General features: G+C 46.0%; 1 protein-coding gene across 5 annotated transcripts; it reads left to right on the top strand.

Annotated features, from left to right (window-relative positions):
* The first annotated feature begins 318 nt into the window (after positions 1–318).
* On the top strand, positions 319–26,313 carry APOBEC1 (apolipoprotein B mRNA editing enzyme catalytic subunit 1). Of its 5 annotated transcripts, XR_008747792.1 has the most exons (7): positions 319–417; positions 14,421–14,629; positions 15,899–15,926; positions 16,289–16,677; positions 17,919–18,037; positions 21,021–21,203; positions 22,626–24,437. XR_008747792.1 is itself a non-coding variant. In XM_055808212.1 (6 exons), the coding sequence occupies exons 2-6, from the start codon at positions 14,608–14,610 to the stop codon at positions 21,105–21,107; spliced, it is 645 nt and encodes a 214-aa protein (XP_055664187.1). In that variant the 5' UTR covers positions 319–417; positions 14,421–14,607; the 3' UTR covers positions 21,108–24,437. The 5 variants fall into 5 exon arrangements, 4 of the variants coding, with proteins under 4 accessions (XP_055664187.1, XP_055664189.1, XP_055664190.1 ...); XM_055808212.1 differs by having other exon boundaries at positions 21,021–24,437; XM_055808214.1 differs by lacking the exons at positions 21,021–21,203; positions 22,626–24,437 and adding an exon at positions 19,797–21,014 and having other exon boundaries at positions 326–417.
* Positions 26,314–26,369: the final 56 nt, after the last annotated feature.

The raw sequence follows: 26,369 nt of genomic DNA, 5'->3' as shown, positions 1-26,369 counted from the left end.
CAGGGCCCTGAGGGCATTAAAAAAACCTTAGTTGCCTTGACCACCATCACCTGGGGCTTCCACTGACACACTGCCCATAGATGGCCCAGGAGCTCCATTTAAGCTCAGGTCGTGCCGTTAGTCCCTGTCTGAGCTATGACATGGGTGTGCTTGTCTCCATCTCTCATGCCCATGCCTATGCCCATGCCCAGCCGTGGATCCTGTTGATCTCTTTCCTGACCTGTGAACTGGGTTGACCTCAGACCTATCTCATCTCTATGGACAAGCCCAGTGATCACTGTGTCTGTATGTGTGTGACGTTGGTTGCCATCACAGGACCTGATCCTGACCTGAGGATTGATTTTCCAGCTTGACCTAGGACTTAGGACCTGGCTTATCAGCATCAACCTGCCTGAAAGTCTGGACTCAGTCACCAAGGTGAGTGATGGTCAGTGGAGGGATCTAGCATGGTGCACAGGGCAGGTTCCTGAACCTGGGGAACCTCAGGGGGAGCTGAGAGAGCTGTCAGGGCCCTGTAGCTGATGCCACAGTGACTGACAGAACCTGGGTAGGGCCAGGAGCAATGGTGGCCAAGCCCCACCACCACCTATAAAAGAAGCCCCTGGGAAGCCCTAGTGACCAGGAGCACCCTGCAGGAGCCAGAGCATGGCATGGCAGTTTGCACTGCAGGATGCTGAAGCTCTGCTGGCTTGATGAGGAAGCAATGGTACCCACCTGGCAGAAAGCCATGGCCTCTGCAGGCTCTGCACCCACTACAATGGACACTGCTGCCTGGACAGAGCTCCAGTGGGAGCACAAAGCCACCCGTGTGCCAGGCTGCAGGCTGTGCCCTGCTCTTACGCCCGCACGGGACAGCAGCAGGGAGTGCAGTGGTGGGAGTGCACCCAGGGACAGCGACTCCTCCGCTTTGTGACAGAGCGCCGGGAGGAGGAGAGTAGGCTGAGCAGTATCAGGGAGCGTGAGAGAGAGACAGACTGCTGGAATCACACCCTACCTTCCCTGAGACAGGCCCGACGGGCAGACGGGACGCGTCATACGGAGGTTCCCTGTCCTCTCTCCACATGGCTGAACGTGGTGCCGTAGGGAACAGGGGGCAACGGCGACAAGTCACTGCTCGGCGCAGCAGGCACGTCTCCTCTGGGACTGCCCTACCTGCCCAGGTGCCCTTGCATGACGGGTATGAGGCTCTGCAAGTGGAACCGAACGATAATGAGAATGATGGTTCGTCTAGCATGGAGGCGTCACTGAGGTTATTTCGGCATACACCCTGCATGAAAACTGCTTCCATAATGAAAAAAATGGGCCATTGTCATAGGAGACTCCCTTCTGAAGGGAGCAAAAGGCCCAATACACAGACTGGACCCACTTCTTAGGGAAGCCTGCTGCCTCCCTGGGGCCCAGGTTAAAGATGTGAAGAGGAAGCTTCCCACCCTGCTACAGCCCTCAGATTGCTGTCCACTATTGATTTTTCAGGTAGTCAGCAATGAAGTTGCAAGAAGAGGTCCAAGGGCAATCGGGAGAGAGTTCGGGGCCTAGGGACAGCTGGTTGAGGGATCGGGAGCACAAGTAGTGTTCTCCTCTATCCTTTCAGTTGCAGGGAGTGATGAGGGAAGAAACAGGAAGAGCCAGCAGATTGATACCTGGCTCCGAGCCTGGTGTCACCAGCAGAATGTTGGGCTTCTTGATCATGGGTTGGTCTACACAACACCAGGCCTGCTGGGAACAGACGGGGTACCCTTGTCTCAAAGGATGAAAAGGATCTTTGTGCAGGAGTTAGCAGGGCTCATTGAAAGAGCTTTAAACTGGATTTGAAGGGAGAAAGGGATAAAATCAGACTTACTAGAGAAAAGCCTGGGGGCAGCATGCCAATGTTTGAGCGATGGTGTGCTAGTGAGGTCCTTTGGTCTGTTTTCTCAGTGGAGGTAGGTGATGGAGCCCATGTGGCAGCAAAGACACAAGAGTTATAGATGTGTTAGAAACCATGGACATGCCTGAGAATGGTTACGTAGGAATTAGGGCTTCTGCCCCCAGAAAGATGGTGAGATCAATAGCCCGACTGAAATGCATCTACACCAGTGCACACAGCACAGGCAACAAACAGGAGGAGCTGGAAGCCATTGCACAGCTGGAAAACTATGATATAATTGCCATCATGGTGGGATGACTTGTGCAGTCGGGGTGCTGCAATGGATGGCTATAAACTCTTCAGAAGGGATAGGCATGGAAGGAGAGGCAGTGGGGTAGCCCTGTGTGTTGGGGTGTAGAGGGATGAATCTGAGTTACTTAACATTGATAATATACAGCTCTGGGCTGGCTTCAGGGGTGGGCGGTGGGGTGGGGGTGTGTGGCTGCTTCTGTTAAGTGGTTGGTAGCCAAGGAAGAGAGAGCAGTCAAGGAAGGGAGGAGGAAGAAGCAGAGAGAAGAAAGAACACGCACCCTGGGTGAGGAGAGATGAGGAGAAGGCACCAGAGGGACTGGCATGAAGAGTATGTTGCCATGAGATGGTAAAAGACCTTGTTGCAGCTTGATAGTTTGGAGAGTGCTGCGACATTAGGGGAGTATTTTGATCGTCTAGAGCTTAATGATGGTGATGATAGTGTTGAGTGTTTATAGGTGAGAATCAGAGGGAAGGTCAACAAGGCAGATATCATGGTGGGAGTCTGTTATAGATCACCCAACCAGGACGAAGAGACAGATGACATATTCTATAAGCAGCTGGGAGAAATCTCATGATTGCTAGCACTTCTCCTCACAGGGGACCTCAACTTACCAGATGTCTGCTGGAAATACAGTTCAGCAGAGAGGAAACAGTCTAGGAAGTTCCTGGAGTGTGTGCAAGGTAACTACCTGACACAGCTGGTGAGTGAGCCAACTAGGGAAGGTGCCCCGAGGGGCCTGTTGTTTGTGAATAAAGGAGCTGTGGGTGATGTGAGGGCTGGAGACTGTCTTGAGCCCAGCAGTCATAAAATAAGAGTTTTCCTTTCTCAGGGAAGTAAGGAGGGGGATCAGCAGGGCTGCTGCCTTGGAACTTCTGGAGGGCAGAGTTTGGCCTGTTTAAGAGACTGATAGAGAGTCCCTTGGGGGGCAGTCCTGAATGCAAAGGCTTCCGGGAAGGCTGGACATTTTTCAGGAAGGAAACCTTAAAGGCACAGGAGCAGGCCATCCCCATGTGCTGGAAGACAAGCTGGAAGGGAAGATGACCAACCTGGCTGAACAGAGAGCCTTGGCTGGAACTCAGGAAAAACAGGAGAGTTTGTGACCTTTGGAAGAAGGGTTGGACAACTCAGGAGGACTACAAGTATGTCATGAAGTTATGCAGTGAGAAAATTAGAGGGGCCAAAGCCGAACTAGAATTTAATCTGGCTACTGCCATAAGAGACAAGAAAAATGTTTCTATAAGTACATCAGCAACAAAAGGAGTGCTAAGGAGAATCTCCATCTTTCATTGGGTGTGAGGGGAAACATAGTGACAAAGGATGAGGAAAAAGCTGAGGTACTTAATGCCTTCTTTGCCTCAGTTCTTAATGGTAAGACCAGTTCTTCTCCGGGTACCCAGCCCCTTGAGCTGGAAGACAGGTGCAGGGAGCAGGATGGAGCCTGCATAATCGAAGGGGAAATGGTCAGCAACCTGCAACACCACTTAGACACAGGTCTATGGGGCTGGACGGGATCCACCCAAGGGTGCTGAGGGAGCTGGCAGAAGTGCTCACCAAACCACTTTCAATCATTTATTAGTCCTGGCCAGCTGGGGAGGTCCCGGCTGACTGGAGGTTAGCAAATGGGAGGCCCACTTACAAGAAGGACAGGAAGGAGAATCTGGGCAACTACAAGCCTATCAGTCTGTCCTCAGTGCTGCGGGAGGTTATGGAGCACATCATCTTGCGTGCTGTCACACAGCATGTGCAGAAGGACAACCAGATGATGAAGGTCAGTCAGCATGGGTTTATGAAAGGCAGGTCCTGCTTGACTAACCTGATCTCCTTCTATGACAAGGTGACCTGCTTAGTGGACAAGGGAAAGGCTGTGGATGCCATTTACTTAGACTTTAGTAAGTAAGGCCTTTGACACTATCTCCCACAGCATTCTCCTGGAGAAACTGGCTGCTCATGGCTCAGATGGATGTACTGTTCGCTGGTTAAAAAACTGGCCGATGGCCAGGCCCAAAGAGTTGGGGTGGATGGAGTTACATCCAGTTGGTGACCGGTCACCAATGGTGTTCCCCAGGGCTCAGTACTGGGGCCAGTTCTGTCTAACATCTTTATTAATGATCTGGACAAGGGGATCGAGTGCACCCTCAGGAAATTTCCAGACAATGCCAAGTTGGACAGGACTGTTGATCTGCTTGAGGGCAGGAAGGCTCTGCAGAGAGATCTGGACAGGCTGGACTGATTGTCTGAGACCAATTGTATGAGGTTCAACAAGGAGGAGTGCCAGGTCCTGCACCTGGGTCACAACAACCCCATGCAACACTACAGGCTTGGGGAAGAGTGACTGGAAAGCTGCCTGGGGGAAAAGGACCTGGTGATGTTGGTTAACAGCCAGCTGAACATGAGCTGGCAGTGTGCCCAGGTGGCCAAGAAGGCCAACAGCATCCTGGCTTCTGTCAGAAATAGTGTGGCAGCAGGACCAGGGCAGGGATCTTCCCCCTGCACTCACACTTGTGAGGCTGCACCTCAAATACCGTGTTCAGTTTTGGGCCCCTGACAACATGAAAGACCTTGAGGTGCTGGAGCGTGTCCAGAGAAGGGCAACAAAGCGGGTGAAGGGCTGGGAGAACAAGTCTGATGTGAAGCAGCTGAGGGAACTGCAGTTGTTTAGCCTGGAGAGAAGGAGGCTCAGGGGGGACCTTATTGCTCCCTACAGCTGCCTGAAAGGAGGTTGCAGGCAGGTGAGTGTTGGTCTCCTCTCCCAGATAACAAGCGACAGGACGAGAGGAAATGGCCTTAAATTGCACCAGGAGAGGTTTAGATTGGGTATTAGGAAAAATTTCATCACTGAAGGGGTGAAGCATTGAAACAGGCTGTCCAGGGCATTCAAAAGATGTGTAGATGTGGTGCTTGGGGACATGGTTTAGTGGTAGACTTGGCAGTGTTAGGTTAATGGTTGGACTCGATGATCTTAAAGTTTTTTTCCAACCTAAATGATTTTATGATTCTATGATTGTAACTTGCTTGAAAATCTGGACTCCTGGTTGATCCTGGCTGCTAGCCCTAGGCCTGCCCTGCTCTCTTTTTTTAGGTACACTGGAATGGGCCCTGGCTATCAGGCTCCTTCCTTGCTTTCTGCTTTATCTTGCTTGATGGGACTCCCCTTCCCTTAGGGAGCAGCTGGCCCTTGCAGCATCCTAGCAGTGTCTGGCAAGAGTGGCTGTGACTTGGTCACACAAAACGGTGGCTCTGGGCACCTGGTCAATTGTCTAGATTCTGCTTATCTATAACACTGTGATGACATTTTTATTTCAAGTTGTTCTTTTTGAGTCACATTTGCCTAGTAAAACAGTCTGTGGTCAAACAGTAAGCAAGAAGAGACCTCACATTCAGTTCGGTTCTCCCCAGGGGGGGTGTGTGTGGAGGGAGAACAAGGAAATGAAATACAGAATGCTGTATCTAATGTAATAGCAAAACCAAACATACCAAATAAGACCTGATAGGCCAAATATCAATGATGCAGCTAAGCAGTATTTCTCAATAGTAACTTAGAAATCAGAAATCATCTCTCTTGAACTGGCAGAAACAAAAAGCCAAGTCATGAAACAGGAGAACACTCCTATTGCTGCCATAGCTGGCTGGAGCACTGCCATTTAACCATGTGGCACATGCATATGAGGCTGGGAAAAAGATCCTGGGTCTGAAGCATGGTGTTCTGTACTTGGATATGTTGTAGCTGGCATGTACAGAGAAACAGAAGGTCCTGAATCCAGTCCCAAGTAGCACCTCTATGGTCACTGCTAGTCCCTTTGCACTTTCTGTTCCCTGCTTGAGGCATGTGACATTTTAGTCTCCTGTGGACTGAAATTTGTGCTTAAGCTCATCCATTTAGAGGTTATGGATGATATGTAGAGTAAGGCCTCCTCCAGCACCCCATTCTGTCTACCTGGTTTGCTCGCATCTTCTCCAGCTCCAGCCCAAGCCAGTGTCCTGCCTGTCACACAGCATGACAACTGCTCTTCTCACAGTTTGTTTCCTGACTGGATAAAGTTGCTGCTATTGCTGCTAGCTGTTGTCTGTCTCCCTCCCCACAGCATCTCTGCTGAGGCTCAGATCTCTCGGGCACTGAAGGAATTTGAGCTCCATCACTGTTTTGGCCTGGACTCTTTCCTTCAGATCAAGAGCTCTTATGCCAGCACTCTCTATATGGGCCACTCCGCCTGTGCAGCTGGATGGTCACTTGGTGGCATCCCGGAGCTCTGAAAAGACCCAGGGAGCAGCCAGTTTCATCTCCCCAAAGTGGCTTTGGGAATCTGGCTCAGCTCTGCTTCCTGACCTGCAGCCCCAGAGATGTGATGCAGAGCCACAGTGTTTTGCACTGGCATCGCCTTGTTTACACCGCATCCACTGCTACCATGTATCTGGTTAAACCAAGAGCAGTTTTCCTGCCAAATGAAGTCCGTTCATCCTTGAACCTTAGCCATGGTGGTGGGAGGCAGAGAGTCTCAGTTTAAGTGTCTCTGATGAAAGAAGATGGATTGTGGACTGGGCAGTAGGCTGTGGCAAAGGGCGTGCAGATGGGTATGTTCCTCATCCTGCAGCCCTGCCTGTCTTACAAGACAAGCAGTAACTGTGTCAGCCTCCAAATCAGCAATCTGTCTTAACTGTAGTAGTGAGATCTGGCAGGGCTTCTCTGTCAGCATCATGTATGACTTCTCTAACATAAGACAGGAAAATTGTGACAGGGCAGATTGCTGAGACACTGTACCGTAACTCCATCTGCTTACAACTACCATCTGGATTATGGGTCTACCCCACAGTGAGGTCTTTCCATAGCAACATCTTGATCAGCAAATGCCTAATCCATAGCACCAGGGACAAGCCTGTCTGGGTAGTTGGAGATTGTTTTCAGGCCACTTTCATAGCTGGATCTGATGAGCATTTACGGTTGGGTGTACTCATCTGAGAGAACCATGACAGCTCAGGTGGATTTTGGGGTGTAAGGTCTGCCCTCCCACCCTCACAGTTCCCTGATACATCTTGATTCCGATCTCATTTGTTTTCCACTTCTGGCATCTGCTGCTCACAAACACTGCTTAGCCCCATACCCACCTTTTAATCCCTCACTGCTGTTAAGATCTACTCAGACGCAAATAACACAATCCATAACTATCACTGCAGCAGGTGCGGCTTCTCCTTGCACTGCTGACTGGCCTACACAACAGATTCAACCTGGAAAAAGGTAGCCAGGACCCACTGCTTCAGCTGCATTCTTTGAATCTTATCCCTCAAAGGGTTATCTCACAGCTGTACCATGTGTCCCCTGGATCTGCACCACATGCCATGACTGTTCAAGTTCAAAACTGTGAAGACTACTGATGGACAGTCCCCTGAAGGTTGTCCTGCCTCTGCTATAAAGAATACATAAAGAACTTACTGCTGCTTAAACGCACAGGTTCCTATCTCACTGTCCTGCTCCATGCCAGTGACAGGAGAAGGGATGTTAGCTGGATGTTAGATGGAGAGACCACTTACATAGTAACATAGGGCCTGAATCATGAAGATCCTGGCAGAGCAACCCCATGTCTCTGGAGTCTTTTGAAGATCTTACAAGATCTCTTTAGCAGCTTACCTGTGGATAGCCCAGTAGGGTGGATTTCTAGCCTACTTGTGGACATAAGATGGTGAGGTGGGTTAACCCTGGCAGGCTGCTAAGCACCACACAGCTGCTTGCTCTCCCCTCTCCCTGCCCCATGGGATGGAGGAGAGAATCACAAGGGCAAAAGTGAGAAAACTCATGCATCAAGATAAAGACAGTTTAATGAGTGAAGGGGAAAAAAAGAGAAGACATCCCAAATGATGCAGAGGCAGTCATTCACCACCAGCAGACTGATGACCAGCCAGTGACCAAGCAACAGCAACTTCAGAAAAAATCTCCCTGAGTTTTATTGTTGAGCATATGGTGAGGTGACATGAAAGATCCCTATGGTCAGTTGCCCCAGCTGTGCTCCCTCCCAACACCTTGCTCATCCCCAGCCTACCCACTTGGGAGCAAAGTCAGAAACAGAGAAAGCCTTGACACCGTGCAAGTGCTGATCAGCAATAGCTAAAAGTTGGTGTGTTATCAACACTCTTTGGTCACCAGGCTAAACCACAGCACCATACAGGCTGCTGTGAAGAAAATTGACTCCATCCTTGATGGTGCCCAACAGTTCTAATGCCTCGTTCTGGGGGACATTTTCTACTTTTGGTGGAGGTTCTACCTCTGTTGTGGTTTAACCCCAGACAGCAACTAAACACCACGCAGTCACTCACTCGTTACCCCCAACAGTGGGATGGGAGAGAGGATCAAAAGAGTGAAAGTGAGGAAACTCATGGATTGAGATGTCGCGACAGAGGGAAGACACAGTCACTCAATATGAGTGATCAGCAGACTTCGTTTATTGTCCCTTACAGTCACCTTTTATGCCTTGTTATAATCAGCTCATACATATTACAAAAGTTAAGCTCATTATTGGTTAGTTGCCTAACTACCAAGCCCGCCCCTAGTTTCTCTTCTGTAGTTATCTGTTCCCACCTGCAACATTCTTTTCCCACCACAATCTTCCTGTTATTGTGTAACTTTTGCTTTACTTCAGATAAGCTGAGAGCGATGTGCATTTTTGTCCAGCCAGCTGGACTATGTCTATGTGAACTTTTTCAGCTAGCCAGTTATCCACATTGAGATAGATAGGTTAATAGGTAAAACAAAAGCCCCACATGCAAGCAAAGCAAAACAGGGAAATCATTTGCTACTTCTCATGGGCAGGCAGGTGTTCAGCCATCCCCAGGAAAGCCGGGCTCCATCACATTTAATGGTTACTTGGGAAGACAAACGCCATAACGCCCAGCGTCTCTCCCCTTCCTTCTTCTTCCCCCAGTTTATATACTCAGCATGGTGTCATATGGTATGGAATATCCCTTTGGCTAGTTCAGGTCAGCCATCCTGGCCATGTCCCCTCCCAATTTCCCGTGCCCCTCCAGTCTTCTTGCTGACAAGACCCAAGAAACTGAAAAGTCCTTGATTGATAATGATAAACATCATCCAGCAACAACTGGATATATATATATATAATATATATAAAAATATCAGCGTGTCATCAACATTGTTCTCACACCAAATCCAAACCACAGCACTGCACCAGCTACTAAGAAGAAATGTGACTCTCTCCCAGTTGAAACTAGGACAACCTCCCATGGGAGCTACAGATTACAGGTGAATTCTGGGGAGAGCTTAACCATATGGCTGCCATTGAGCAATAGCTCAGTGCTGAAAGTTCCTGGAGCTACTCTGAACACTCTCTCCAGTACAAGTAATAGAAAAGGAACAGATGAATCATTGCTTTCTCTCAAGTGAAGGCCACCAGGTTTTGTTGTTCCCCTTGCTATTTAAAACCATGCCAGTTGTGTGATGACTGTATGCCAGACTCAGCCTCTCAAAAGGAGTATGGACACTCGGATGTCCACTGGGTTTGGGATATTTATTGTTCTGCCAAGTGCTTTGGCAGCACATACATTGAAGCGAAGAGGTAGAAATGTGGCAAAACCAGAAAGATAAAAATACAGCACTTCTGTGATGCAAAGTAGTGTGAGATGGCTGTAGAAAGACTGCTCAGAGTAGAAAATCATATTCCAAAATACAGATACGGTCACTTGCAGCTTTTCTTTTTTTCACACTGACTCCCCATGAAATATATTTGATCCGCTTCTCTGATTTATATAGCCTCACCAATTAATATGAAAAAATTAGATTACAAGGATATTAGGATGTTTTGTTTAGCTAAGAAAAATTATTACTGAGGTAAGCACACAGGTAAGTCCTTACCACTAACTACCTGTTCTCCACCTTGCCTGGGTCAGGGCTCAGCCCACACACCCTCATGGCTGGCTGCCATTCCACTTCATTGTTCAGAGTCAGACTCATAAAGCTCACCCAGCATTATCAGGGCTTCATCAGTTATCTTACCTCTTACGTTTCAGTTTTCACATATGGAAACTGAACGAGAGCCTCAGTGAAGTATGATGCAGCTGTGTAACCTGCAGAGGAAAGGAAAGTAGAAGTATGAGGAGAGATAAAAAGGCCATGGGTGGGTGTGCTTATGGGTCAGAGTTGTAAACTCATATGCTGCTAAGGACGTGTATCTCTGTATCTACAACTTGTTTTTATATGCATTATTGCATTATTATGCATACACAAATATGTAAATATCTGTGTGAGTGTGTACTTGTACATATATATTCATAGACACACAGAGACACATTTTAGCTCTTTTTAAAATTTAAAGTTCACAGAGTAAACCTCCAAAGGCTCTGAGTGGTTTTTTTTTCCCCCATAAAAATGTAGATATCTACTGAGACAACTCCATTAAATCCAAACAAACATACAGTGGATTTTCCTTTCACTGTCAAATACCCCCGCAGCAGAACACTTGAACACAAAATTTACCATTACAAATTAAGTCCAGGAGCCAGTTTGTAAGTGGAGACTGAGATCTAAGCCTCTGTGGCATGAGCCCCAAGCTTTTAGTCACATCTAAGTTTTGCCTTCCCCCTTGTTTCCAGACTCCCACCAGGTGATTCTCACCTCTTTCCAGTAGATCATTCAGCCAGAGAATAGAAAGCTCAGTACCTGTAAAATCCTCAGACATGTGCAAATTAGGATTATGGCTGATATAAACCTTGTCACTTTTTGTCTTCTATGGTGTCTGCTTTAACTTCCCTTCTTCTGGGCTTCTCTTTCTTCTCTCTAACCTGCCTGTCTTTCCTAATTTCTTCCACATGTTTCTGTTTCTATAAGTTCTGTCTCAGTTCAAATTTGTGTTTTATGCTGAGTAAAATTGTTCAGTGTGACGCTGGGGTTGGCATGACCAGATGTACCTCCTGGGTTCCGAATGTCAGATAAACCAAAAGACATTTGAGAAAAATTGCAAAAGACGTGCCTGCTCTCTCAAGACAAAGCTGGCTCAGTGAGGTCAGTTAAGGGGTGGCACATCCAGTAGATGCCACTACTGTAATACTGTCATGCATGTATGCATGCATATATATCATGCAAATACGACATGCATATGTAATAATACATGTCATGCAGGGCTGTTATTCCCAGGAGATATCTGTATTGAGCTAGCTCCCTGTTGCTCTGTCCACCTCTCTCTCACCTAGTGTATGTCCTGGAGTCCCTCTGCAAAGTGTTCTGAAGAAACTGTGAATCTGGTCATCTGTATACAGCATGGCTCTACTACCACCAAAAGGAATATTATTTTGAAGGTCTAAGGAACTTGGTGGCTAAAAGACTTATGAGTGAGTGTATGTTCACCCACCGTTCTGTGAGCCCTTTGCTGTGTATGTTCCTCTAAAATGCATTTATGCTCAGGAGGTATGCATATGAGGGTGGTGGTTATTTTAAAAAAATATCCATTTGTTGGAGTGGATGAGATATATTCAGATGTTACCAACAGCTCAGCATTACAAACCACCTTCACATTTATCTCTACTATTATCTTAAGCAACTTCTGTAAGGGGAGATAACTGACAGTGTCACTGAAAATGGGAATAAGAAAACTCCTTAACACCAATATAGAATTAAGAAGCAGGCATTCCTTTATTGCATTGGATACACGGGGGCTCACTCCACCTGACCTGCATGCCATATGTTTCATTCATGCAAAATTCTGTAGTCCACACATATGTTTATGCATTATATTTCTCAGAAAAATCATACATACTCATTCAGTAGGTGGTACTATGTTGAATAAATGTCACGCATGCTCCTTACAGGTACTTTAGAGTCTTCTAAGAGGTCTCAAACAATAGTTGACCCTATAGTTACAGCTGACTGCACACTGAACCTCAATTTACTTCCCTTACGTGGAGAGTCCAAGTTTGTTTCAATAGTTACCTATACAACAGTCTCCTCATCTACCACAAGTTTTAGATGACTCTTTCCCTTTTGCCATAAAATTACACAACTAAAGTTGGTTAGCAATCTCTCCATAGTGATTAAAGAAAAAACAACATAGTTGCAAAGCTAAACTAAATTACACTACATCGTAAGAACAGGAGGAAAAAAAGAAGAAAATATTTTGGTCACACTGAGTAATATGAGGTCCAACACATATATGTGACCCTTGCTACGGACATGTAGCAACCTAAAGGCATACTGGGTTACTGCTGTTTGCTCATAAAGGCCAAGAAAATTTTCCCACCCAGATATACCACCCTTCTGGAGGTTATCATCATCCTCTGAAGTCTGGTCCCCATAGACGGGCTGTACAAGTTCTAGAAGCATGAAAATTCATTTGTGAGGTAACCTTGTCTTCCTGATTTTGTTAGGGTTAAACCAGCTGCCAGATTTGAGAGGGATTCCTCTCCTCATATTAGGCTAGGAGGAACAACAGAATGGCATTTCTTTTTTTTTTTTTTTTTTCCCCCCCTTTCCATTTTCCAACCATCTCATAGAGCATATTCAACTTCCTGGAAACACCTGGAAGTGTTGCACTGCAAATTCCCTGCTTCTGCTTTGACTGATTTTTTGTGTCTCTGCTTTCTCTGGCTCATGGCTGATTTTATACCAGGAACTACTGCTACTGAGTACTGCTGCTAATCAAGCCATTTGTTGCAGCTCAGACTAAGCATCTCAAAGCTTAATTTACAATTGCATGTTTGTATATATCTGCTGCGAAGAGACGGAAATGAAGAGAATACTTTAGTGTTGATGCGTTTCTGGCCTTACTGAGTATCATGTCCATGAACTCCAAAACACATTGGTAAAACATTTTTTTGTTTCAAGAAGCCTCTGAGTGAGTTGATCCCATTCACTTTTCCTCAGATATGAACTAATGCAACAGCTAGGGAACAATTCTGTGGGGTGAAGTCAGCGGTGACCTTGCAGCAGCAGAGGCCCCGAAGGCAGATCCTGTGCTGGCACTGCGCTGCCAGATAGCCATGGCTCCTCCTTCACCGAGTCCTGCCAGTGCCCGAATTCCTCCTGCGCCTGTACTCCACTGTTCGTGTTCACTTCTGTTTGCTTTGCCCTTGCAGGGAACTGAATATTTTTTGACAATGCAATACTGAGGGCTGGCCGCAGAGGGTACAAATAAATCTCTCTCCTGGCTTCACAGTCCCAAGCCAGACTTGGCACTGAGGAAGGCAACGGCTTTGTTCTCAGGGAGCGTGCATTACTGGATGGTGGCTCACCAGGGATCTATTTCTGCAGCTTGCATCAAGCCACAAAATATTTGTGTCACAAAACCAGGGGGAATTCTGACAGAAACTGACTTAGCACAGCCATTTCTAGCTAAGCCGTGCGAAGAATTCTTTGGTAATCCTTTTGTTCTGCAAGCCAGTTTGGGGTGTGTCAGCCAGAGGAAAGCTTCTCACTAGCAACTAGCATAGCATTGTTTCACTCGTTTTTCAGGTGAAATGGGAAATAATTTTTGCTGCACCTTGTGTGAGTTACAGAATGGATCACAGGAAGGTGAGGCCCAGTGCACAATGTTGAGCAGATTTCTCAGGACATTGGAAAAAGTCTGTTCCTTTTACACCAGTGAACTGCACTGCCATGACTAATAGCTTCTGCAGATACTCACATGCTGGTTCAGGTCCTGGTTCCAAGGCGTCCACATGAGTACAGAGCTCTTCTCTGTTGTGAAGTTTCATAAATATCTGGGTGTTCCCCCACAATAAGCTATCCACCACCATAGTTCTCCTGGAGGCTGGGCAGCTTGCTTCGAGTTAGCTTGAGCATCTCCCCAGTCGCTGCCCACAGCTGTAAATGTGCCTTCACACACATTGAGGATCTTCCTTGCTTGAGGTTCAAGGGTGCACGAGTGGTCCTTGGAACTCCACAGAATGGTCCCATGAAGGGAAATGGCAGTAACCGTCACCACCTGCTGGAGATCCATAAAAGCACAAGCCTTTGCAGATGACGTCTGTTTCCCACTCCACCTGGTTCTGCTCAACTTTCTGATGATATATCTAAGTGCCAGAAAAGTTGTCTGCCACGCCACAGCTATGTGACTTAATGCCATTTGTGTAGATGCTCTTTCTCTCTTGGTGCATTGGGGTGACCAGAGAAGAGTTACTTTTCTGCTCGGGGGCTAGCGGTAATAAAGAATTACAATTCCAGTCCTGCACTGCAAAAAAGACAGCTCATCAAATAACTCCAGCTTCTAGCAGGCAACTTTATCTACATCCCCAGACCCACTCTTTTGCAGTCTTTTTTTTTTTTTTTTCCAGGATCTTACTTTCTGTTTCACTCAGTGGGATAGTTCATTTGCGTAAAAGCAAGTCACCATGAGGAAATATTCGGCTGAGCAACATTACTGACACCCCGATTTCAGTCTTTGGGAATAGAAACCGAAACAAACATACGACCAATAAAGGCGCATCCATCATCCAAGAGGTGGCAGATTGAGAATTACCCATGGCTGCTGTCACTGACAGAGGTAAGTACATGTGTGTGAAAAGCTGGTCTATTTCTCCATGTTCAGTGTAGCTATTTACTGTAGTTATATCTAAGGAACAGGTGGGTACAGACAAATGTGTGTGTTGGCACGTGAAGGTACACAGGAGACACTTTGTGTGGATTTGTGGGTGTTATCTGTTTGAATGCATTACTCTACCTTGAGTCTTAGGTTCAGCTTCAAAATATTGATGTTAACCCTGATGTGACATTAGGCAGGAAGAGTTCAAAAGCCAAAAGACCTCTTGATGTGGAAAGAGATCTCAAAGGCAATTAAGAATGGAGTAAATTAGTTGGCTTATCTTTTCACTTATTTTGTTTTTAATGCAATAAAAAACTAGAAAATGCCTTTTAAACTATCAGTGCAATAAGGTTGTGCAAGGAGCTGATCAGGTCTCTGTTGATGTGGAAGACTATTTTATTCCTGCTGAAATGTAATTTCACTGGGTATATTTCAAAAGTCCTCATTTGAAGAGCCAAGAGCTATGGAAAAGTGCCTTTAGTATTTAATTCTAAGCAAATTAATTATTTTCTTCAACAAAACGAGTGTTCTCAGTTCCTTAAGTTTGCCATGGATGGACTTTTACAAAAGAAATAACTAGCTTTGATCATCTGCAATTGTTTTCATCTAGAAACTTCAGCTGGGAAGGTATGAAGGAGTCATAGGGTCAAGCTTCTTTGCCACTATGAGAGATACAGTGTGTATAATTAGACAGGTCTCTGATGCCACCCCACAGGTATTTGTTAGAAATCACCCTCCTTTCTGCACTGGTATTTTTTCCTTGCCACTGATAAAACCTCTATCAGCTTTTGAAACAGTTTCATACTAAGAAAAGGAGGAACCCTTGGCTGTGAAAATGTTTTTGTCTAGATTGACATTAGGAGTACCAACAGGAAAATAGCTAAAGTTTTGCCTAGTAGAAGTGTTTGGAAGATACAAAGGGAGAAGATATTTGACTCTGCTCTTCAATTAGTCAGGGAAAAGCAGACATGGTACTGCTGAAACCAGTGAAGTTAAACTTGAGTGAGATCACAATCAACTCTAATGTGTTAAATTGAGCAAGGGTTCATGTACAGCATAGCTTAAACAACCGTGAGTTCCCAGGTAGAACTCCACCACTCCTGCATCCCAGAGTGGCTATCCTACTGTGCAGGGAGTGTATAGACTGAAAGTGCCCGGGACAGAAGGTGCAGAGGAAATTTTGTTTTCTGATCTACTATCCCAAGTGATTCACAAATCTTTTCTTTATAGATCCTGCACCCAGAAGGAGCAACCAAGGGTAAGACTTACAGCTCTATCACCATGTGCTGCCTGGGACCAATAGCAATTTCTAGAGACAGGCAAAGCTAAGAAGCCTTGTGCTTTCTTTTCCTCTTACCATCCTGTTCCCTGATCGTCCTTTCCAGTTATCTTACTACTTTGACCAGTTCTGATCTGAGAGTGGTGATGGGATTGCTTACACTCCCAACATCTTGCAAGGAGGTGCTGTGGGTTAGATCATTAGACTGCAGTTCTCCAAGCTGCTCATTTGTGATGGGAAAGGCTGAGAATGGGAGGTCTGGCTGATGTTGAGAGTTGCACAATGTGATCAAACATCACTGAAGTGTTGGGATGATTGCACTGCTAGTACTTTTGTCACAGGTGGAAGATACAGCCAAATGACTTCAAAAGAAATTATTTGCCTGATCACCATCCAGAAGTGGTCTACCTGCTGTATGAAATCAGGTGGAGGAGAGGTACCATCTGGAGGAACTGGTGCTCAAACAATTCTAGCCAACATGCTGAAGTCAACTTCTTGGAAAATTGTTTCAAGGCCACGCCATCAGTTTCTTGCTCCATCACCTGGGTCCTATCTACTACGCCCTGTGGGAAATGCTCCAAAAGAATTCTGGACTTCCTGAGGGTACATCCCAATGTGACCTTGGAAATATATGCAGCCAAGCTGTTCAAGCACCTGGATATCCGTAACCGGCAAGGTCTCAGGAACCTGGCACTGACAGGAGTCGCTATACGTATCATGAATCTTGCAGGTAACTCAACTACTCTTTGGCTTTGTCTAGGTTGGATGGAAAGTTCTGGGATTATGTGCACTCTCAAGCAGTTGTGCTTTGTAATAGCAGTGATGGCTGGCATTGGAGAGGACTAGAGAGTGCAAAAATGCCACTCTCCTCTGCCTTATTTCTTCCCCAGTCCCATACAGCAGCAGGACCAGCATGGTCATTTCCTCTTGCCAAATCTGAACAAGGACAGTTATGTCTTTCTCTAGCCATCCATGCCTTCTTTATGTACAGTGAAAAAGCCTGCCCATAAGATAGAGATAGAACCCATCCCTCTTAGCTTATATATGCAAATCAGCTTGCCAACTGCAGCAAGTAAGCGGTTTCCCTTGATAGCTGGAGAAAAGAAGGAGACGTATCTAAAAGAGACTTTCAGATGATGCATCACAGATTACATGTCTTCCATGTATGTCTTTTTGTATGTGCATCTTCCTTGCCTGTCAATGTTTGGCTATAAAAATAGTCCAGACAAGTAGCTACAGAAAGTAATGAACATTTGAAGAGATTTTTCTCACATATCTGCCTGGGTACTTACTACTGGAGTGTGCGGCTACAAAACCTACCATGTCAAATGTGAACTTAAGGGACATTGCTTATCTTGGGGAATCTGTCTCTGGGATTACACCACCAGAGCACTAACAGGAGCTCCGGCCATCCTATCAACACTAAGATCAATATGAACTGCTAAATGTTAGGGTGTTCACTCCAGGTTTTCCTTGATCATTGAGATAAGTCAGACAGATTAATGATTGAAGCAAGAAGTTTATTGTCTTACCCAAAGCTTCTGTGATCAAGTGCAAGTCTGCCAAAAGACATGCCTGAGCAGCCCTGATTGCATGTGCCACTTCCCTTCCCAGTCCCTACCAGCGAAGCAGCCTGCCACTCACTGATTACTTCTCCCTTGGCCAATGTGCTCTGGCTTTATGTCCTGGTGTGCTATCTGTGACACGGGTTGCCCAAGCCTCTGTAGTAATCTCTCTCACTCCGGCAATTCTCCTTTTTCGACCTATTGCTATTTGTAGAGTTTTGGTTCCTCTTTCCACTAACTTATTTGTGTAGTTGCAAGTCATCATTGCTCCCTTGTGTGAATACCCTCAGATTAGTATCTTCATTTAGCATTGTTTTACTGAGAAAAAAGTGACTCGCTAAAATATTCATGCAGAAAGAAATGGGCATGTCTTTCATCAGGAGTGACTGAGTATCTCTCTTCTCAGACTACAGTTACTGCTGGAAAACATTTGTTGCACACGAACATGGACAAGGTGATTATTGGCCCTTGAGCTTCGCTTCATACATCTTTCTGAATTCAACAGAGCTGTCTCATATCCTTTTGGTTAGTAGGCACTTGAATAAAATGCTGAGAGTGAAAAGTAATGCAAAATCCTAGGAAAAAGAGGTTTGGCGGGTCCTGGTAATGGTGTGGGCAGAAACAATAGTATGAAAAACAAGCGTGGGCTTGATGCTGCATGAACAGAGGGCCAAGTGGGCAAGAGATTGCCAAGGGGCTATGCTGTTGTTACATTGTGCTTTTGTGGCCAGGAGTAGAGAAGAGATTAAGCAATACTAAAAGCAATACATACTCTCAGCGTTTTTTACAAAGGAAAGGGTAAATAATTTTAAGCCTTTACATGGATCAGCCACAAGTTCATTAGCTTGCAGCTTACCGGAGCTATTCAATCCCGAAAGCTCCTTCAGCTGTGTAAACATGATTCAAGTACACTCCTTTTGCCTCCCAAGACAGGGCCACTGATTTAAGTTCTGAGCAAGTTCAAAAGCCTGGATGGGTGGATTCCCTTTCAGGATCAAAGCTTACGCGTAAGAGTATTGTGTAATAGATCTGCATTCCCCATTTCTTGCAATCCATACAACTGCAGAAGTTACTTGTATGGTCTGATATCCTACTATATAGGAAAGAGAAGGTGGTCTACTGAACAGGAGAGAGGACTAGGACTGGAGTTAACTTGCTGGCTCAGTCACCCTTTGTGGGGCAAGCAAGTTCTTGCTTGGACTGGTCCCAATATGTAGCACTGGGGCTAGTGGAATGGACCACTGGAGACAGAGGAAGGAATGCACAGAACTACATAATACAGGCAGGAGCTTAAAGCCTAGAAGAAGAAAAACTAAGCTGTTTGTAGGATGCTATGAATGCCTTGTTCTGTTTCTGATGAGGAAAAGGTATACGCTTCATATACTTCATTTTAGTTCTATCCATCCCAAACTTTATGTAGGTCTTTTAATACCTCAGGAACTGACCTTTCTAATTCTGTCTAAGACATTCAGGTGAAGGATGCACAGTCAGTGGCATCATCCAATCAGCTGATCTAAGTAGTTAATGCAATGTAACTGTTTAGGAGACATTTTTCCCTTGGCTTTCAGCCTTCCTGAGTACCCTAATGTCTGAGATGATTAAATAATTTAGCAGCTGATGCACAATTAAATGCAGAGTGTGATGCTTAGCAGGGAGCTGAACAGAGCTGTCTGCTAAATGCTTGTGAGTACTGACAAACTCCAGCTGACTCAGCACAGTTCCCTGGGCAGCGGTACAAGGCAAATATGCCCTTCAGTTCTTGGTTTTAAAAAGCCAGCTAACAAATGACCTGTCCCTCCCTGTGCCCTGGCAACCCCGTGGGATTACTGCAGAATGCTGGTGGCTAGGAAGCTGGCACCGGGACACTCATGCTGGTAGTCAGGCACTTGCTCCATGACTTTGCTGTCTCAGCCAAACTCAAGCCACCACTAAAATGAAGTTGAGTAAGGCGCATTATCAGTAGTTCTGACCAACCACCGACCCTCCGTAGAAGGAATGGGAAGGAGTAGGTGCTCAGCCCTTGTGAACACCCAGCCCCATTGTACTAATTATGCAGAGGTGTAATGAGGAGAGTGTGTCCCAGCAACATGCTTCAGAGAAATACACACCGTTATTTCAAGTCCTGGCCTCCCTGGTATAAGACGCTGAGGAACCAGAGAGGGTTTGGTGGAGTGCCACTGCAATAGGGGGCTGGAGCACTTGCCCTGCTGAGGGAACCAGCTGGTTTAGACCTAAAGAAAAGAAGGATAAGTGGGATCTAACTGCAGTTTTCCACTACATAAAGGCAGTGAAGACAAAGCCGGACTCTCCTCAAAGCTGAACAGAGAGAAAATGAGGCAATAGGCACAAGCTGCAACAAGGGAAATTCCAACTGGGCAGAAAGAGAAAGTCTCCCCTGACAGCAGTGCTGTACTGCAACGGGTGCCCACAGAGGCTGTCAGACCATCCCTGGACACACTGAGAACTTCCCTCTGAGCTACCAGATCTAGCATTGGAGTTATCCACACCACAAACGTGTTGTTCGTTGGACTAGACACCTCTAGAAGGTCTTTCTAACCCCCGAAATTCTGCCTTCCCACAGGATCTAGCTCCACTTCCCCTGCGTTCAGCTATGCAACTGCCGCCTTTTAAATGCTCCTGTTTCTGAGTGGTCTGTCTTTCTAGGAGGGGTTTACATGGCACAGTAAATTCTGAGGTGCTACGCTGTTGTCTGGAAAGCTGTGCCCAAAGGGACATTACCTAACATGCTGAAGATAGGTCAGAGCCTTCTCTGATGTATTTTCAAACTCTGGATTATACTGAAGAGACAAGTTAAGTTTTTGGCATCTAATTTTTAATGCTTGCATTCTTTCCTCCTGCTAGGGGCTTCCTCCATTGCCAGGGAACTGAATACTAACAAGCATCAGCAGCATGCTTTCAAGCTTACTCTGTGCATCAAACCGTTATTTTCAAGACTGGAAAACCCATTCCCTAGTAGTTTTTTCTGCAACAGCCTTGAACGATGAGCTTCATCCTGCCACTAGAGAAGGCTTTTACCACTGGCTAGGCATTGCTAAGTATTGGACACAGCAGAAGGAGCACATGAGAAGCCATCAGGAAGTGTGGATGATGCAGTCAGGCAGCCAGGACATAGTGCTCTGGGTCTTTACAAGGTTTCCCAAGAGTCCAGTGGGGATGGAGACCATGCCCCAGGACCAGGCCTTTAATGTCTGCTGATCCTGCAATTAGATTCTCTGAGTACCTTCGTGAGAGGCCAGTGAGTAACACTTTTCATGCTCTGATTTGTTCCAAAGAAGGAAGTGGAGCAATGTATTCTGCTTTTGAGAATTTTTTATGAAGATCACTTTTATGGCTATGTGTGTATGTTTCAAAAAATACTTTATGCTATTACAGTACTTATGTAATATTATAATATTACTGCTTTTATTACAATATAATACAATTATGTTGCTAAGGATTATATTGCTTCATTTTAAGGTTTTATTCTCCCTATTTTTTATGACTGTAGAAACAACAGAATAAAAGGGAAAATGTCAACTTTGTGAAAACTTTGCTTTTCTTGTTCTGTTCCTCGGCACATACCCTTCCCATGTAATTCCACACTCTGGAGTCCTAGCTGTTCATTGCAACCTGGGGAACGCAGCAAAAAGTCTCTGCTTTTCCAGCTGGAAACACTGAGTGGAATGGTGAGGTAAGAGGTATTGAAAGCTCTGAGCTCTCTCTACAGGCAGAAGGCAAAAAGAAGATACAGGTGTGCTGGGCCTCGCAGCAGTTTTCAGTTTGCACTGCAAATAATGCAAAACATCTGAATGAATCATGTTGGGAGCTCCATGTTTCACGATTCTCAACCGCTCCAAGCAGGAGGCCCATTGTGTGATCCCACCGGAGAATGTGCCGCTACCGGGATCTGCAACATGCAGGCACAAATGATTATTTGAAGAATAAGGCAGGGGCTGGTAGGAACCTTGCCTATCTCTTCTAGCTGATTAAGGCTTATGGCATCCTTTGGCCATGTCAGTCTCTGGATGTTTAGCAGACAATCAAGACAGCCAGAAAAGTTGCAAGCTGAGGAAGCAGCTCCAGCTCCTGCTGTCTAAGAGAGTACCTAAAGCTGAGTGCAGCTGGCTGGTGAGTGTTTCCTACATTAACCAGATAAAATTACTCCAAGCAATGTATAGCATGACTAAAGTTTTTTTCCCCCTGTCCAGGACCTCAGGCTGGATATCATATGCTTTCTTTCTGGCCATTTTAGTGTTAAGTCTTTATTTCCTTAAGGAGAAATCAAATCACTTGATCAACATGCAGCTGAGTACACCAAGGTCCATAATCATTCCGCAACGTAACTTGTAAATTACTGGTCTGCTGTGGAACGTGGCAGCTCGATTTGAGCCTAATCAACATATATATATCTACAAACACCTTCCTTTGTGTCTTACTTTGAAACTTCATTATGCCACAGAAGTTAGCTGAATTCCATCTGAGAATCTACTAAGTACAACAGCACAAAGCTATACAACAATATGTAGTATCCATGGCCAGTACAAAATGGAAGCTCTTATATTTTAAGAAAATCTGCAAGACCTGAAGACCAATCTGTGTCTCTTGCCAGAAATACTTAAACATCATAGAATCTTGCTCACAGCTTAGCATAGCACCAAGCAGGCTTTACCCGTAGCAGTGTGGAAATTACTGACACATTGCTAGTTCACATGAAATAACCAAAAAATTCTGGCAGGTGCCACTATGTTTCTGTACTTTAAAATTAATATGCAGTCAGACTTTGACTTTGGAAAGGATGGAGCAAATGGGTATATCTCTGGTTCACCCCTCTTGTCTGGACTCACTTGTACTGGGGTAGGGCCACGGGACCTTGATCACACTCCAGCTGGAATTGTTCAAGCATCCATAAAATGCTGTTCCTGCTTTCAGCTATCTCCAAGAACCTGCTTCATTTCCTTTCTCAGAATAGCAATGTAGCTGCTTATGCTTCAGAAAGGGCTACTGAATACTCAGAAACCGCATTTGGCCTAGGAAGAGCTGAAGAGAGCTGGGGCCTGTGATTGTGTCAGATGAGAAGTATTGCACCTTCTCACTTTGTTCTTCTCTTCCCTAGTATTTCTCTTTCAGGAACCCATTGCTGCTGTGTTTCTCTTTTGGGACCCGTAGCAAGACTGACTAGCTCTTCTACAAAGGAGGAACAAACAAACAAAAAGTTGGACAGAAAACCGCATAAATACAGGGGACAGCAAATTAAAACATTTGTTTGGGAAGCAAGAGTCAGAAAGTTAATACTGTAAATATAGGGAGGTGAAAAAGGACATAAACCAGCAAGCACAGCCCTGTGCAGACACCCACTGCAGCAATCCTAGCCCATTAGGCAAGAACTTTACAGCGGTGACGGTCCTGTAATGTGTAGGGCTATCTCAAAGGGAGCAAGAGGACACCTGATAAAGCAGAAATGATGAACGAGGCAGTGTGAGAGATGGTGACGTACTCACAGTGGAGCCTTGACTCTGAAGTGAACACTTCAGTCACAGGTTGCTGCCTCCACCTTCCCCGTCACACCTCCTCCTGGGGACAGTCTCTTGCTACAGCTGCACACCGGGGCATAATGAAGCAGAGGTCTCTGGCATCCCCATCCCTGTTGTGGGTCACAGTTCTGCTACTGCTGGTGTCAGCTCTGGGCATCACCAAGTCATTCAGCTGCACAGAAGTGCCTGGATTAACTGAAGTGCGCACACTCACCTTTATGAGTCAGCCGGTGTGTATGATTCTTCACGGAAGGCTCAGCCCTTTCCCACTGAAGGCAGGAGGACAAACTTTCCTCTGGTCCGTTTGGAAGCATGCCAGTTCCAAGACAGCCCAGTGAAGTTTTTTACACCAGTTTCAGCGGCCAGAGTGAACCTGTAATCTACTGTATCCCTGCTGTGCCCTTACTGGTGTGTTAGGCTGTAGAGGTGAATCTACCACACTGCTAGGCTATAGAGGTAACCGCAGAACAGCGGGTCTGCTCTCACCTCCTTCTGTCCCTCTGGACTGGTAAAAACACTGTTCCAGCTTGTAGAGTAGGATAGTTCTTAACTGTGATTTAATAACAAGATTATAACGTGGAGACATCAACATCCTCCCTGCCCTGGAACTTGGGTGCACTCGCCCGTGTGAGGAGACGGGCCCCTTCTAGGCAGGAAGGTGACCTCTGTCAGCATTAGCCCTGCACCTTTGACAGTCACATCAGTCCTTCCACTGGTCTGCTTCACAATAATAACGACAACAGCAGCAACAGCAATGGTCTTTCAGCTGTATCTGGTGTTGGTTTGGAAGCCTGAAGGGAAACCTGCCTATGACAAAAGTCATAGGTTTAAAAGCCAAAGGCAGCCTTCAAATTACTTACCACAGTTTGGTGCCTACCCTTTTGCTCTGACCTCGGCTCTTGCAGCAACCTGCTTTCTCCTTCCCCTTCTGAGACTCTGCTTATCACTGCTGGCATTGTCAGAACAGTCTCTTCGGTGCCAAACCCCTCCACGTTTCTTCTGCAAACCAAATCTGATTTCCATCACTGCAAATATTTAATACATATGTGATTAAATAATGAAATTTCTGCTCATAGAAACACCAAAGGGTCAGCACCAGGGAGGGGAGAAAAAATGACTCGAGCTAGAGGACAATGTTGGACATGAATACATCTAGGCTAAAAACTCCTAAAGGGGCAAGTAGCAGGGCACTGGACTCTAAGACCCTGAAGCTCCTTTCTGTCCTGGTTTCCAAGTACCAGCATGAGGGAGAGAGAGCAAGTGGGGGAAGGAGAAGGCAGGGGGGTGTGGGGAAGCATGACGTGCTTTGAAAATCCCCCTTGTATTTGCAAGGGCCTGGAGTGTGTCTTTGCATTGTTTAATGGTAATCTGTTTCTTATTATTGCAATGTGATGTCCAAGGATGCTGTGTACTGACCTGGAGTAATGCTGTGTGCAGCTGTGGGAATGATGTCAGTGTCCTGATCTTCGATGGGTATGTTCTGGGGGTTGCTGAGAGCCGGACTCTGGGAGCTGTTTGCAGCAAGGAACATCCCTTCAGCCAGCATCCTTGTAAAGGGTCCCAGACACCCCCGTGCACCAGGAGATGGCAGCCATGCCCAGTTTTCCACACTGTACCAGTAACCATCCCATTCCCTGTTTATCCTGCTTCCCCCGTTATCAAAAACCAACCCTGAACCTTGCCCTGGTGCAGAGTTGGAGCTTTCACAGAGCAGGGGGGTCTTTGTATCCCAGCCCTGGGTGACAAAGCACACGTCAGTTGCCATAAGACTGGATGTGACCCGAGGGTCCAATTGCTACGCAGGTGGCTGCGTGCAGAGCCGCAGAGGATGATGTTCAGCGAGGACGAAGGAGCTGCCCCCAGCCCATGGGCAGGATGGTTTTCAGTAGCGCCCGTGCCCTAATGAAGGTGTGCTTTCAGTTAACTGTGTGTACAGCTTGAGCGTGCAAAACCCACCCAAAACGTTACACAGCCAGCCACAGGGGCAGGTCTGGCAAAAGCTCGTGTTTGTGCCAGATTTGCTAGGAAATCTTTTGTATCCTGTTGTTCGTTGTGGCTGCAGTCCTTAGGGTGTGAGTAACAAGAGGATGGGGAGGCGGGCACACTCGTGGAAAGCAAGGCTCGGGGCAGCAGCTGCAGCAGCTGTACAGCTATTCAGATGAATCTGTGCCTTGTTCATCGCTGCAAACCATGGGATGTTGGACCAAGTAAGACTGAGGTTTTCAGCTAGCACCATGGGCCCCTGCTCTGGCTGTTCCCCAAGTCCTGGGAGGAAATACCCTTCCAGAAATCACAAGCCCCCATTTCCCACGGCTCAGGCGATGGGGCCTGAGCTATATTTGCCACAGTTCCCTTGAGGGGTTAGCTTTTTCCCAGGTGCATATAAAGGAAGGAGACACCTTGAACAGCCCAGCCACTAGCTCAGTAAGGCTGTAAACGTAAGTGGTACTCAGGAGTATATAAGCAGTAGAGAAATGTTCCCTATACACACAGTCTACAAAGCAAGTAAAAAAAATTTAGGCTTAAAAAATAATGTCACCGCATAACAGTCATCCTCCAGGGAGGTACTCTTGGCAGAGACACCTAATGCGTTTGAGGTTGAATTAATTAATAATGCCAAGTCAAAGAATAGCTTACGATAGCTAGTATTGGTATTTGAGAATGGAAAAAGTACCATTAAAAAGACTCTACAGCAGAAGAGTTAAATTCCTATAGCTAAATCACATAGATTAGCTGAACAGTCCACTCTGAATTCAGTCTGCTTTAGATTCAGAAGAAGCAACGTAGGATGCATTCTGAATGCAGTGCATGTTTCTCATTGCATTTATTCTCCTATTGTATAACGTTACCAGTTGTCCTGTTTCAACAAGTTTTCAACAAGTACCTTCAACTTAATGTTTGTCAACATTTAATCAGAAGCTGGTGTCTCAACTGCTTTTTTAGAAAATGCTACTTTTTCTAGTAGCTCTCCAACAATTTCACTGAGAAGGACAATGATGTTGTACAGGCCAATACCAAAGGTTGCAAGACTGAGACCTTTTTTCCATCTCTGCTTCTCTTCTTGTTTTGTAAAGTATGTTGGGTCAGCACTTCTCTGTCCACTTTGGTCAATTAGGAGTCATGAATGAGAATGACAGGTTTGCAATCAATGACGGAAGCATCTTGAATGACTTTAGCATTTACATCACAGATTTTTGGTAGTATTTCTGAAGCACCTATTGCCTGAACACTTTATCTGCCTTGATCTTCTGGATGACAGTGTCCACAGCTTCAAAGTTCCAGGTGAAAAGGCTAAAGACAGTTTAATAGGATAGTGCCAGATTTTC

Source organism: Falco peregrinus, chromosome 6 (genome assembly GCF_023634155.1).
Source record: "Falco peregrinus isolate bFalPer1 chromosome 6, bFalPer1.pri, whole genome shotgun sequence".
NCBI classification, from domain to species: Eukaryota; Metazoa; Chordata; class Aves; order Falconiformes; family Falconidae; genus Falco; species Falco peregrinus.
Note: the sequence above shows the minus strand (reverse complement) of the source record. Positions and strands in the feature narration are given on the sequence as shown.

Excerpts from the sequence above, each read along its gene's own strand:
- APOBEC1 (XM_055808212.1), top strand. The coding sequence starts at position 14,608 with ATGGCTGCTGTCACTGACAGAG. Across the intron at positions 14,630-15,898 it reads GGCTGCTGTCACTGACAGAG|ATCCTGCACCCAGAAGGAGC; the intron begins GTAAGTACATGT and ends TTTTCTTTATAG. Across the intron at positions 15,927-16,288 it reads CCCAGAAGGAGCAACCAAGG|GTGGAAGATACAGCCAAATG; the intron begins GTAAGACTTACA and ends CTTTTGTCACAG.